Genomic DNA, 15,194 nt, shown 5'->3' on the forward strand with positions numbered 1-15,194 from the left:
CTGTTCTGAGACCACTTCTTCCCTGGGCCTTGACCTATCCTCATGAGATAAAGATACTTCCCTACATGGGAATGTGCCTTAGTTCAGATTCTAGAAATCAAGGTCTAGAGAAAACTCCTTTTGCTAGTCTAAGGCCTATCTTACAAGTCTCCATTTTCTGTTCTAGGATGTCTTTTACCTGGATAAAACACTAAGCAAACATGTCTAATCCCTTTAAAGGAGATCCCCAAATCCAACCATGGTGGTGTGGTCTTACCATGTGGCCCCAAAAAGCAACCATATCATAATACAATAGCATGTCATTTTCCTTACCGAAACTTAACTCTATTTCCCAGCCAGAAGCTATTCAGTAAGAATGGGGCTGACACTCACAATACTGAGTGAGCACATCACACTGATTCTGTAACAAGAAGACTTAAGTGAGGCAGTTTCCCTGTTCCTGATCCATCCTTCAGGACTGCTGATGGCCCCCACAGCTGCCCTCCCCTTGTTTTGGGGTGGCTATCCCACTGTAAGGCCACTCCCATTACTGCCACTATTATGTTCCTCTTTCAGGAACAAGTGACTACCCTGGAAAAAAAGATGAAACAAACTGCCCTTCAAATATGAAGTAAAATAATTCTTTAATTATCAAAAGATCACTGTTGGGCTTAAAAAAAAGTCTGTAACTCTTAAATGTAATGTTAAACTGAGGAAGTGGTTATAGCAGCCTCATGTAAATTATTTTAATAAACATCATCACAGTATTAAGAAGGCAAGGTAAACAAATAGCTTAAGTATTTTATTTGTTTGCAACTAAGCTTGTTAACACTATATAATGAAAATGTACAAAGAATAACGTTGCAGTTTTTGGTTAGATTTAAGTCAAAGACATTCATTAATAAGGAATCTTCCAATGTGAATATTCCAGAAATTAAGCCATCTGATCAGAACTGTCTGACTATTACCTTACTTTGGAAGGTATTGGCATACATTTTAATTACACTCAGATTTTTCAAAATAAACTGTAATTAAGAAAACTATTCTATATTCAAACTAAAACAATTTTAATAGAACTTTCCTTTCCAGAAACGATAATAAACAAAACAAGGCATTTGTAAAATGTGGTCCTGAACAAGTCACAGTAAAAAATAAATGTATACTTAACTTCCACCTCCTCAAAACAGAGGCTACTTTCTGTTCCACAGCCTTGAAAACAAGGTGAAGAACAGTCTGTAAGCAACTTTGGGCAGGGGGTTGCCAAAACAAAGCTCAAGCAGTTGAACTTGGACACCTCTTAAAAGAATTTGGGAGAACCTGACCAAAGGATCCAAATCTGTATGCAATAACTGATACAAAGGTGAAGTGGCTCCTCCCAAGTAGCAGTGCTGCCGGGGCCTGGCCCAGCCCCAGCCCATGCTCACCTGGTCGATGCTCCCGAGAAAACCCTGATGCTCCTGCTCTGGGGGAGACTTTTTCTGTTTAGAGGTTCAGTGTCCAGGGAGCTCTGTGTGTGAATGAGGTGAGCACAGACTCCACATGGGTATTTTAAGGCTTGGAGTCAAAGTATCATTCCAAAACAGCTAGGCAGATTCCATGTGTCAAATGGCCCGTCTCCAGTTTATTTTAATTCCTCACCACGCATTTACAGACCTAGGACCACAGACCTTTGCTATGTCATCATAATCACATCTGATGTCCGTCCTAATGTATGATTCATATTCTGTGCCTGAAAACAGTCCCTGTATTTAACAATACCTACACATAAAACAACCCACTGTTACAACTTACATGGTCACAAAACATTAATGATCTTCTGTAGATCAAGCAAATGTTTTTAACCATAATTGTCGTGCATCAAATTCACAGCCAGAATCCCCAAGATCAAAAAAATTTGCACAATACAAATAATAACTTAAAAATACACATACATACATATACATACACTCTCACACACACTTCTTACAGAACTGTGCTTGGGGAAACTCCATTTGTTGAGTGCCACTGAGGGCATATTTTGCTAAACTGCTGCTCCAGGTATTTTGCTTCGAAAATCTATCACAGTAGGGCACAGCTGTTTATTGGATGAGCATAAAAGAAAGATATGCTTGTGGCAACCAGAAAGTTTTAAGGTCTTTCAAGTTGTATAAAATGGACCTGCAGAAACCTTTAAGTGTTCTCAGGATGCAAAGTTGGAGCTGAAATGTGATATCAAACCAGTTGCAAAAAGTGCACAGCAGCCATCTCTTGAGGTCAAACCTGGTACCCAGATATGCAAGAAAGCTTCAGGACACATCTATAAATTAGGAATAAAAACAAAAACGTGTAACAGTATTAAAAAATATAGTGTGCTTTTTAAATAACAACCAATGGTAAATGTGATAAGCTGCATGGAGAATATGAATCACCACTTAAAAGGTCCTAAATCCTGAAGAATTTAAGAAATCTGAGTCAGGTTCAGTGGATATATAGTTATTATAATTTATGTTTTGAGTACCTAGTAGTTGCAAGATGTTTAGAAGTAAGAAATTCTGACCACACTCTTGACAAGTTAGTCTAAGAAATCAACTTTCATAAATTAACAATTGAAACTACCTTTCTGGGGAAAAGTCAGGTAGACTACCTAGGTTTCAATCTTGGCTGAACCACTAGCTACATAAACTTGGACAAATTAACTTCTTTAAGTGCTACTGTTACTAGTATAATGGAGCTAACAATAATAGTTCTTCCCTCATAGGGTTTGGCATGGTGCTAGGCATGTAAATATTCTTTAAGTGCTAGCTATTATTTTACTTCACAAGGGCTTTTTGCTATCAGGAGACAAAGTACTCAGTTTTAAAATTTTGCTCTTGGAAGTTGGGTAATTCAAAGAAACTTGGCAATACTTACAGCTGGTGGGCCTTGTCCCGTATCGTCGCATAATCTGGTCGTGTGTGAATTTCACAAAAGATTCATATTGTTCTGTGAGGGGAAAGACAGTATATACTATTCCCGGAAACTCTCCCCAGTTTTCAAGAATCAAGTGTCAGGATCACATCTAGCTTCCCTGTTTGTTTATTCCCAGGACCTCTTACAACAGTCACTCTTGAGATTTGTTACTTCCTCTTAGATGCCAGACCCAAATCCCTGGCTCCTAGATTTAACCACTATCACCTATAACAGTGATGGCGAACCTTTTGAGCTCGGTGTGTCAGCATTTTGAAAAACCCTAACTTAACTCTGGTGCCATGTCACATATAGAAATTTTTTGATATTTGGAATCATAGTAAAACAAAGATTTATATTATATATTTAAATGCTATTTAACAGAAAAATCAACCAAAAAAATGAGTTCGCGTGTCACCTCTGACACGCATGTCATAGGTTCGCCATCACTGACCTATAGCATAACACTTTCCTAATAATCTTGTCCCTGCTGTAACTCTATCCTCTACTAATGGCTTCTTAAGACAGACAGACATGCTCACTACTACGCCAGCAAATTTTAGGATATCTCTTATAAAACATGAAGCTTGAAGCCCTTTGCTGTACTCTACCATGGCTCTAAATTTCATCATACACATTGAGTGAAAAGGTGGGATGGCTAAAAGCTAGGAGAAAATTCCATTCTACCTAATTATAGTTTGTGCTACAGAAGTGCTTTAGAGACAGCTGGTCTGAACAATTTTGGGGTGGTGGTAGGAGAGGAGAATGATATACAAGAGTTTCTTCTTATACAGTTAAAGGAAGAAGTTGTTGCCTAAAATCTCTCTGATCACAACACCCTCCTCTTTCACTTAACAGGTACTGAGTCAGATCCCTGCCTTTCAGAAAAAGCTCTAACTTGTTGCCACCATTAATCACTCCTTTTATTCTTGCCTAAGTGGTGCTTTCCAAACTTTATTCTAATGTACCTCCAAATCACAGGAAGCCTGACTTCCCACATAATCTAAGTGACTCTCACCAGGAAGTCTGATTATGTTAACTCTACTCCACACCTCCCAATCATCTATTGATGGTTAGCACTATCCCAACCACCAGTTCACAAGCCAGCCAGCCCAAACAGTCTACTCAATGCGTTTGTTCATATGAAAAATTCTCAGAAAAGCTTGGCTTATCCCTTTTTCAGAAATGTAAATAAAAAGTCCTTCCATATAATATATAAATGAAACATGTACAATCACCAAAAGGAATAACTTAATAATCACAATTCATTAAGTCTTCTTGCAGGATGTCCTCCTAAGTTATTTACTTAATTGGGGTTAATCTTTACTGAACTTTATTAACAATGGCATAGCCACTACCTCAGCCTACCTTCTAGTTTGGTATTGAGGATTTGCTCATACTCCTCCCGAATTTTATCTTCGTAGTCTTTTAAGAGACGCTCACATATTATTCCAACTTGTCGGAGAGTAAAGGTGGGCTGGTCCTTCTTCATCCAGGAGGAACCTAGCCAAAAGACAAATCTAGTTTACAAATTCTAGTTCTAAAGTTGAGAATTAATAACTTCATGCAAACAGTCCTAGGATATAAAAATTGTTTATAAAAATGATATTTTCACTAATTTACATGGAATATTTCCACAAAATTCTCAGTTTCTGACATTTGTTTACAAAGCAAGGACAAAGGTAAAATGAGAAGAGAAACAACATGTATCCAAGTATGCTAGCTCATCTGCACACAAAAAAATAGTTCTGATGCCATAACAACCAGGGCCCACTCAATGCTTTCTTGGTCAAGAATAAGAAAAAAAGTTTAAAGCTGATATAAAGCCTCTAATCTAGATTAGGAAAAGTAGATTGACTGCATGAGAGCTACCCAGATCCTTGGAGATCACTAGACCTATGTTTAACCAAGGTGGTGCATCATAATTATCGGTGGAACTACTTCTGGGGTAGGGCTTCAGAATCTTTTAAGTTCCATGGGTGATTTTGATAAGAAAAAAAGTTTGACACTTATGGAGAGCAAATGACTTGCTCAATATAAAAAATTATTAGCAAAGTCATTGAAATATGAATGAGACAACCACTATATATCTCATCCTTGATCCCTTTTGAATCTGGGCCAAGAAGAGTGAAATGTTTATAACATAGTAGTTAGGAACCAAAATATCCACTGGAAAGCCAAAAAACATGGAAATTGACTTCCTAATCATGATTTTTTTAAAGCAGTTCCATTGGTAGTCCAGTTCTGAGTTGTTTTTCAAGGCTTAGCCTGGAATTTGTTTCTTTGGCCTTTAGTCTATAAAAATATTCAACAGCCTGAAACAAATAAATTTTTTTTGCTGAAACCAATTTTTTTTTCTCTACAAATGAAACTTGACCAAAATGTCTAGCCAGTTATTATCTGTACTTGTTTCTCTACCCATAACATATTCTATTACTTCAAAATTAGCTCCAACCAGTTTGGCTCAGTGGATAGTGTGAGCCCATAGACTGAAGGATCTCAGGTTTGATTCCAGTCAAGGGCATATACCGGCTACAGCCTGATCCCTGACCCTGGTTGGGGTGCATGCAGGAGACAATCAATGTGTCTCTCTCACATCGATGTTTCTCTCTGTCTTTCCATTCCCCTTTCCACTCTCTCTAAAAATCAGGACTAACAAAAAAACAAAATTGTATTACTAAAATTGAGACTCGTTAGCTATAACCATTGAAAGGTCTACCACTTATGTATGTGCAAGAGCAATTAGAAAAGGGGCTCAGAGCCAAAATCTCTGGGTTATAAAAGAATTTTTTAAAATATATTTTATTGGTTTCTTTACAGAGAGGAAGGGAGAAGGATAGAGGGTTAGAAACATCAATGAGAAAGATCCATCAGCTGCCTCCTGCACGCCCCCTACTGGGCACCCGCAACCAAGGTACATGCCCTTGACCGTAATCGAACCTGGGACTTTTTAGTCTGCAGGCCGACGCTCTATCCACTGAGCCAAAACGGTTCAGCATAAGAGAATTTTTAAAAAAGTATTTGCGGTGCCCTGACCGGTTTGGCTCAGTGAATAGAACGTCAGCCTGCAGACTGAAAGGTCCCAGGTTCGATTACGGTCAAGGGCATGTACCTTGGTTGCGGGTGCATCCCCAGTAGGGGGCGTGCAGGAGGCAGCTGATTGATACTAGTCTCTCATCGATGTTTCTATCCCTCTCCCTTCCTCTCTGTAAAAATATCAAAAAAATATATTTTTAAAAAAATTATTTGCGGTGAAAATGACATAAAGTGAACAATTTAGCATAGTCACAAGGTTGTACAACCACCATCTCTATCTAGTTTCAAAACATTTCTACTACTCCCAAGTAACACCACTTACCCATTGAGCGGTCCCCATCATTTTAAGTACCATTTACAAACTCTTAAATGGGCTGTGCAAATTAAAGTATACTTACCTGGAGAATTAGGCGCTGTGAGTGCTGAGGAGTGAGGCTGACTTTCTGAAGTACAAGCTTCATTCTGATTAAGAACAACTTCTAATTGTCTCCACCTCTGGTAACGACTATATTCTTGTCTTATGTTCTGAAAAATTTGCTCTAAATAAAAAAAGAAACACACATGAACATTCACTTGAGTCACTTCTTATCCTTCTCCCCATGTAATAAATATTAACAAGAAAAATATTTATACTGAATAAACCATTCCTCCTATAACCCCCAAAGCGTGCCCTCTTATTATCACTATTTCAACAATATGTAGAATAGCTATTATTTTGGCATATGCCACTCAGACAGTTCTCTTTGCTTGTTTCCAGTGACAATGAAGAACAGAGTTACTGTTTGCTGTAGCATTAACTACAACTTCCAAGGAAAAAAAAATCTTTCACCTAATAGGGAACTATTTTTTATCTTCCTTAAGTTGCACAATTTCACAAGTCAGGGCACTAGTGGTGAGTCTCTTACCACCCAAGGCTCTTGTCCTGTTTGGACTCAAGATCTTTAGAGAAGAGGAAAGCAGAAACCATTATATTCATAGCTAGAGGAAGCTCTGAAATTTATTGCTTGGAATTCATGAACAGGACTTGAAAGAGAATTTTTTGATTTTATAAGAGGCAATATTTGGTAGGATTCAGGTTACTATTCTGAGTCAAGGTGATAAAAAAACGAACACTATTAAAAGGAGTCCAGGGCACACAAATACTAACCACCTTGAAGTATATTCCTAGAGACAACACAGAATCTGGAAGGATGTGGTTTGCAAGTTTTTTTGTTTGTTTGTCTTTGTGGTAGAATGTATATTCACTTTTCAGATAATAAAGGCTCCTAAAGCCCAGAAAATTATATTACCCACCCCAATTCACATTATTCTAATGTATACCTTTCTCTAGGTATGTTATTATTTTTTAATAGGAGGGGGAAGTGTTAACAATTCAATTTGCTTCTTCCTAGATGTGTGACTATGACCTTGGGAAGTCATTCAAGATCTTTAGCCCAGTTCTTCAATATAAATGCTAAATGTCTGCCCAATAAAGTTGTGAGAATGAAAAATCGAAGATATTAATAATGCCATAACAAATGATGGTACAAGCCCAGGAACTGACAAATTCAAAGTAGCTCCACACATAACTAAACACTCAGCCTAAACACTGGAAAAATGCAGTATTCAGCAAAGCTTTCCTTTAAGAATGCTGTGAAGTTCATGTGTTAGATCTCTCAATTTATGAAGTCTTTGCTTCATCTTTAAAATATATTCTCCAAGCACACATGTGCCAGATGCAGTACAAGGTTGTAAGTAATTGAAAAGACTTGAAACAAGAAAGAAAATGTATGAGGACAAGGCTCATGAGAACAGAAGATCTTTGATAAACCTTTCACTGCCTCCTGCATGGCAAAGTGAACAAATGGAAAGATACAATTTTGAGGATGGCAGAAGGACTAGCAAGTCCAAGAATCTAAACATGATACACACAGGAGAAAAATAAGGAAGCAGATGTGATTTTCTTCCCAAGAAGGCCACATGTAACAGGCAAAGGCATCTTAAAAAAAAAAAAGAAAAAAAGAAAAAGAAAAATGCAACTTTCTGCTCTGGCCTGCTCTGGGTGAACGTTGGTTGAGCATTGTCCCATGCACTGAAAGGTCCCTGGTTTAATTCTAGGTCAAGGCACATGCCCTGGAAGAGGGCTTGATCCTGAGCAGGGGTTATGCAAGAGGCAGCCAATCAATGTTTCTCTCTCTCTCCACACCCTTCCTCTCTCTCTAAAAATCAATAAAAACATATTTTTTTAAAAAGAAAGAAAACTGCAAATTTCTTTTTTTTAAATATATTTTTATTGATTTAAGAGAGGAAGGGAAAAGGAGAGAGAAATATCAATGATGTGAGATTTTCATTGATAGGCAGCTTCTTGCACGCCCCATACTGGGGATGGAGCCCACAATCCCAGGCATGTGGCCCTGACTGGTAATTGAACCAGGACCTTCTGGTTCATAGGTTGCCCTTCAAACTAGCCATACCAGCCAGGCAGCAAATTTCTTTTTTAACAGTGGATAATTTTAATCTTTGCCTCTCATTATTTGAGACTGTGCTTCTACGTTTTATCAGACTAAGTCCATTTTTTTTTGCCAGTTCCATCTCCCACTACAACCCGGTTGAATTAAACTATCCTTTTCTTCATTTGTGGGTTTCCTGGCCTTTGCTCAAGCAATTTTGCTTTGCTTGAAATGGGGCTGTTTCTCCCCTTCCAACATTTAAGACCCAGCTAAAATGCTACCTCATTTGGAAGTTATTCCTGCCCCCAATTCATGATCAATTAATGCTTTTCATCTACTCATTCCATGTTTACAAATATCTTCGAGTTCAACAACCCCTCTCCATACCTCCATCTATCCACCTCACTCAAATATTTAATTTTATAGGCTTTTACCACAAAAAGTACTGTGACATATCCTTTTCTGAAGTAAAACATTTCTGAGAGAATTGCACAACCTTTGAGATAATGACTAGGATGTTACAGAGTGGAGACATTGATTTTTAAATGTACTTTTCTATTAATTGACTTGATTCTTTCTACTTGTATAGCAACTAATATTTCCTCCCCCATATTTTTTAACCCAGAGGGTATCTTTCATGTAAGCCAAAGCACTAATAAATCATTCATACTTTGTTTCTTTCTTAACAGAACCCTATTCTAATATTCATTAAGAAACATAATTGATCAATCTTTACAAATGAATACTTTATTTTTTAAAACTTTGCTTGGAGAGAAATCAAGATGGCAGCATAGGTAAATACCGGAAATTGCTGCCTCGCACAACCACTTCAAAAATACAACTAAAAGACAAAACGGACATCATCCAGAACCACAGGAAGGCTGGCTGAGTGGAAATGCTACAACTAGAAGGAAAGAAAAAGCATACCAAGACTCAGAGGAGGTGTGGAAGTGCAGAGGTACAGAGGCGCACATGGAAAGGGTTGGTAACTGAGGATGCGGTTGTCTTTTTCAATAGGGAGGTAGTCTCAAGCTCCCGAATGCTCTGAACTCCAGTTCTGGGTGAGTCTCTGGGGACCCAGACTCATACGGGAGAAACTGGACTGTCTCGCATCGGGCGGAACTCAAGCGCAGCTTTCTCTCAGAGGTGCTTGCAGCGATTACCTGGACACTGAGATGCAGGGCCTCTTAGGGTAGGACTGAGGATCAGCCATAGCTGTTTGCTCCGCCCTGTTGATCCCCTGAGACCCACCCCACCCAAGCTGTGCTCAGAGGCTTTTGCATATCAAAGGCTGACCCTTTGAAATCTGAAAATTACCTAACAAACTGCAGCTGGGTCAGAGAAAACCAGAACTTCCAAAAGAAGGCCCAAGGCCCCACAGCAGCTTGCATTGGGCCTCATCTGGGCACCTCCAGACCCCAAACAAAGAAGAGGAATCTGCAGATCTCTCCATAGCTCCTGCTGGGTAGCCTCAGGCAGAGGCTAAATTAACACCTCCTTAGAAATCCTATAGCCAGTGTACCCAGTGGTCAGAGTGGGATCACCCAGATTACAACTCCTCAGGTCCATAGGGGATGCAATCAGGTGGCAGACTCGGTGAGCACCAAATCCCAATGAAGCAAGTCTTGCCCCAGAAGAGTGTCTCCAACACAGAAGTTCTCCCACTGCAGGCACAGCTGATTCTCTCAGCCAATTGGCTGGAGGTCAATTCCTCCCAGTGATACCTACAACAATCAAGGCTTAACTACAACAAGACTGTGCACACAGCCCACAAAGGGGTGCACCAAGAGTGTCCACCTCAGGTAATTGGGGAGGCTGAGCCATTGGGCTCTATAGGACACCTAGGACACAAAGCCACTCTATCAACACAGGGAAGCATAAAAAATGTGGAAACAAAGAAACAGGTCACAAATGAAAGAAATGGAGGAAAGCAAACTACTGGATATAGAGTTCAAAACCACACTTTTAAGGTTTTTCAAGAATTTTCTAGAAACTGCTGATAATTTAGTGAGACCCTCAAGATATCTAGTGAGTCCCTCGAGGTTATGAAAAAGGACCAACTAGAAATTAAGCATACACTGACTGAAATAAAGAATATTATACAGAGTTCCAACAGCAGCAGACTAGAGGATCACAAGAATCAAGTCAAAGATTTGAAATACGAAGAAGCAAAAAAACACCTAACCAGAAAAACAAAAAGAAAAAAGAATCCAAAAATATCAAGATAGTGTAAAAAAAAAAAAAAAGATAGTGTAAAGAGCCTCTGGAACAACTTCAAGCGTACCAACATCCGAATTATGGGGGTGCCAGAGAAGAGAAGAGAGCAAGATATTGAAAACCTATTTGAAGAAATAATGACAGAAAACTTCCCCTACCTGGTCAAAGAAATAGATTTACAAGTCCAGGAAGCGCAGAGAACCCCAAACAAAAGGAATCCAAAGAGGACCACACCAAGACACATCATAATTAAAATGCCAAGGGCAAAAGACAAAGAGAGAATCTTAAAAGCAGCAAGAGAAAAACAGTCAGTTACCTACAAGGGAGTACCCATACGACTGTCAGCTGATTTCTCAACAGAAACTTTGCAGGCCAAAAGGGAGTGGCAATAAATATTCAAAGTGATGAATGCCAAGAACCTACAACCAAGATTACTTTATCCAGCAAAGCTATCATTCAGAATTGAAGGTCAGATAAAGAGCTTCACAGATAAGAAAAAGCTAAAGGAGTTCATCACCACCAAACCAGTATTACATGAAATGCTGAAAGGTATCCTTTAAGAAGAGGAAGAAGGAAAAGGTAAAGATACAAATTATGAACAACAAATCCACATCTATCAACAAGTGAATCTAAAAATCAAGTGAATAAATAATCTGATGAACAGAATAAACTGGTGAATATAATAGAATAAGGGGCATAGAAAGGGAGTGGACTGACAATTCTGGGGGGGGGGGGAGGGTGTGGGGGGTGCCGGAAGAGACTGGACAAAAATCGTACACTTATGGATGAGGACAGTGGGGGAAGGGTAAGGGCAGAGGGTGGGGTGAGAACAGGGTGGAAGGGAGCTATGGGGGGAAAAAAGAGGAACAACTGTAATAATCTGAATAATAAAGACTTAATTAGAAAAAAAACCAACTTCGTTTTATTGTTGAAAGTATTACAGATGTTCCCTTTTTCCCCCATTGATCCCTTCTAGCCCACACCCACTGCCCATCCCAGGCCTTTACCACACTATTGTCATTGTGTTTCAAATGAATATTTTAAGCAGAACATTTTACAATAAAATGACCAAGACGCTAGTTTGCATGATCTGTATGGGAAGATTAAATTTTAAGTTTAAAAAAGTAGTGATCCCATTATAGCACTCTGCAAATTTTTAGGCTCCCAAATACATTCAGCAATAACTTATTATGCATTTAGTGTAATGTGAACTACAATAAAATTAGTCTACAGAGTAGAATTGGGAGAAATAAAACATTTACATAATATTCAGCAAGACAGATGGAGCAACTATTAATTCTATTTTATTGAAGTTCTATTTGTAGCTGTAGGAGCAGTGGACAAAAAAAAAAAAAAAAGTCACCCTCAGCCTTTGAAGGACTTTTTACAAAAACTTCTGCAAACATTCTTCTTCAGTGCAACATAAGTGGTCTGGGAATTTAAAGTCGAACAGAGTTCCTCATGGGGCAGGGTTAGTCAGGTAATGGACGGAGACTTAAAAAAATTAGTGCATTTGGATTAGCAAAGAGCAGGGGAAAGCATCATGATGGAAGGCAAGAATACAGACACTGCCAGGTGGGCCTGGGGGGAAAAGAGCAGAGGCCTGGTTTGGTGGAAAACGTGTGGAAGACTGACCAGGGAAGAGACGGTTGTAGCTGGCAAATCCTTTGAATGCCAGCATAAAAAGGAGGCGAACATGAGTAAGGACAGGCCGTCCAGGGCGGCCGGGCGACCGCAGGCAGGCTGGTGAGAGAGGACGCGGGCCTGGAACCTGCAGGGTGGAAGTGCAAAGGAGGCATAGAGCCGACATTCACTGCTAACTGAAAGCGGGTGAAGAAAGAATGATTTCAGGGCAATTCCAAGGTTTTGCTTATGCTTGAAAAACAGAAAGCACACAAAGGAACGACTTGCCAAAGTTCAGTTCGGAGACTCCCCCCATTTCCGGGCGCCCTTTAAACTGCTGAACATTAATTCTGGTGCATTTTCCCCCTCACCTCCCACACAATGGTTACATTTTTTTAAAATTAATTTTTACTTGATGGTCGCATCAGCTCTCCCCTTCACGTGGCCAATGGCCTTACTGAAGGCGACTCTCTCTGCTAAGGAGAGCGGAATTCCTCCTCCTGGAGCCTCTGCATATCTCTGTATATTTGAGGATTCTCAAATACTAGCCAAGGACCGACCGGGGTCACGCCATATATGGTACAATAGCCATACAATAAAGAGCATGTCCATTCCCTTAGAAGTAGTCGGGTTGAGATCGGATTCCCTAACTTCCGCGGGGCCGCCGGTCCCTCCAGACGCCTGGAAATCACGTCTCCCGACGAGCTACCGCGCAGCGCGGACCAGCACGCACTCGGGCCCCCTCCCTCAAGGCCGGGTTCGTGAGTAGAATCCCAGGTTCCAGGGCCCACTGGACCTCCAGGCGGCTCCGTGCAGGCCCAGGCGGCGGAGGCAGGAGGGGCTGGGGCCCGGCGAGGGCCCGGAGCAGCCAGGGATGTGCCCGTCTCCCCCTGGCTGCCCACCCTTCCAGGCTCTCCAGCTCCAGGAAAACAGAAAACGGGCTCTGTGGCCCCACCGCCCCTCCCGGATGTCTCCCATCCCCGGAAGCGCGCAGGCCCAGCGGCACCCCAGTTCCCTTTTCCCAGGACGGAGAAGGGGTCCGGGGGTCAATCAGCCTAGCGCCCATCACCCTCCCCCCGCAGCCCCCTCCCGGTGCCAGGGCCTGGCTTCCTGCCAAGCCCGCAGCGCCGCTCACCCGGAGTCGGAAGGCGCCGCTCGTTGCCGGGCGGGCCGGGCTGCTGAGGAGTCGGCGGTGGGGTCTGCATCTGAAGCGGCGGCGGCTCGGCGTCCGGGGGCCTGAGGCCCGGAGTGGAGCCGGGCAGCGGGGCGCAGCGCCGCCGCTTCGGGGAAACCGGGCTCAGCAGCGCCGCCTCGAACTCCATGGGCCGCTTCAACGTCGCCCCGCACGCCATGCCGCTGACGGGCCAGGGACCAGGAGCGGACGCGGCGGTGACTGCGGCCCAACCTCCGCCTGCTCAGCGGAGCTCCCGAGCCAAGCCGGCTCCAATGGCGCCTCCAGCACCCGGCAGCGGCGCCGGCCCCGCCTCCTGTGACGTCACGGGCGTGCCCACCGCCAGGCCGGGGGTGGGACGCCGGAAGAGGGCCGCTCTGGGAGGTCAGCCACGGTCCGCCGCCGGCGCCCCCTACCGAGCAAATGGAACGGCCTGGGCGGAGAACTTGGTCGCCAGGCAACGAAGGGAAGGCCCCCGCCTCCGCCCCTCCCTGGGTTCCAACGCCCACCCCCTCCCTCGCCGCCGCTCCCGGGTGGCCCTTTAGGGTTTCGCACCTGCGCGCACGGGCCTGGGGGAGGGGGAGCGGATCGGCCGGCTCGGAGGGGTGTGTGGAGAGGCGTCGGGGTCGGCGTCTAGGGGTCCCGTAACCTCCAATCTAGTCCTTGCCCCGCGATAAAAGGAGAGGGTGATTTTTAAAAGTCCTCAAGGGCATTCCCCTGATTCCAGGAAGTGTCAGTTTAAACAGAACCCGAGGTCTGAGGATGGACTTCAGGAAGTCCACCAATCCCACGAAACTGCACAATTTTGTGTCTGTGTGTATTTTCGGGTAGTTGACCCATACTTTCATCAGCTCCTCAGAGAGGTCTGTTACTCAAAATGGTCAAAGACAAACAGAAAACAACCAAAACTAGTTTAAGCCGTTTAAGAATGGTGTCTGTTAAAAACTTCAGCGGGTAGCTGATTTGCCAGCTCAGGTCTCTGAATTCTTGACAGCAGGGCCCGCGGAAAAGTGCTTTTGATATTCTGGAATAATAAATGGATACCAGGAAGGTTCCACTTTCGGAAACGGTGCGCTTGTATATTACTAGGGAGCAGGTCCAAGGGATCTGTGATACAAAAAAGGTTGAAACGTTTTTATATATGTTAAACTCATATATGTTAAATAATGACAACGACCCCGGGATCTGTCTGCTTCGACATATCTCTGGGATTTTCCAGAACAATCTAAATTTTAGATACTCTCCTCCAATAGGTCATATGTCTGATCAATATGCCCCTGTATTTGAGTTGGAGAATATGAACATGCTACCTCAGTCCCATTTTTTGTCCCTTTCTGTTGCTTTTCTCTGAGTCCTCCCCAGTTAATCCAAATTTCATAAGGATCAAACATAGGTAAATTTCTTTTTTGCATTTGTGTTTGACAAATAGCAGAAATAATTCTAAAATGACTGTGCATATTAGATGTTACATTTATTTTATCCTATCTCCTTTCCATAAGGACACAAAGAAGGGTAACGCTAGTCTAGAAAACTCGAAATGGAACATTAGGTCCAAAGAAAAAGATCAGCCCTAATTGGTTTGGCTCAGTGGATAGAGCGTCGGACTGTGGACTGAAGGGTCCCAGGTTTGATTCCGGTCAAGGGCATGTACCTTGGTTGCGGGCACATCCCCAGCGGGGGAGTGTGCAGGAGGCAGCTGATGGATGTTTCTCTCTCATCGATGTTTCTAACTCTCTATCCCTCCCCCCTCCTCTCCGTAAAAAATCAATAAAATATATTTTTTTAAAAAGATCAAAATTATCCTAATAATTTAA

At 42.2% G+C, this 15,194-nt stretch overlaps 1 protein-coding gene across 1 annotated transcript; it reads right to left on the reverse strand.

The window, feature by feature from the left end:
- Positions 1–755: 755 nt before the first annotated feature.
- On the reverse strand, positions 756–13,700 carry AKIRIN1 (akirin 1). Its single transcript, XM_081085885.1, has 5 exons — positions 13,345–13,700; positions 6,339–6,479; positions 4,273–4,407; positions 2,869–2,940; positions 756–2,275 (listed from the first exon to the last, which is right to left on the reverse strand). Exons 1-5 carry the CDS (start codon positions 13,559–13,561, stop codon positions 2,265–2,267), a joined length of 576 nt encoding a protein of 191 aa, XP_080942011.1. The 5' UTR covers positions 13,562–13,700; the 3' UTR covers positions 756–2,264.
- Positions 13,701–15,194: the final 1,494 nt, after the last annotated feature.

Source organism: Myotis nattereri, assembly GCF_964212035.1.
Source record: "Myotis nattereri genome assembly, chromosome: 3".
In the NCBI taxonomy this organism is placed as follows: Eukaryota; Metazoa; Chordata; class Mammalia; order Chiroptera; family Vespertilionidae; genus Myotis; species Myotis nattereri.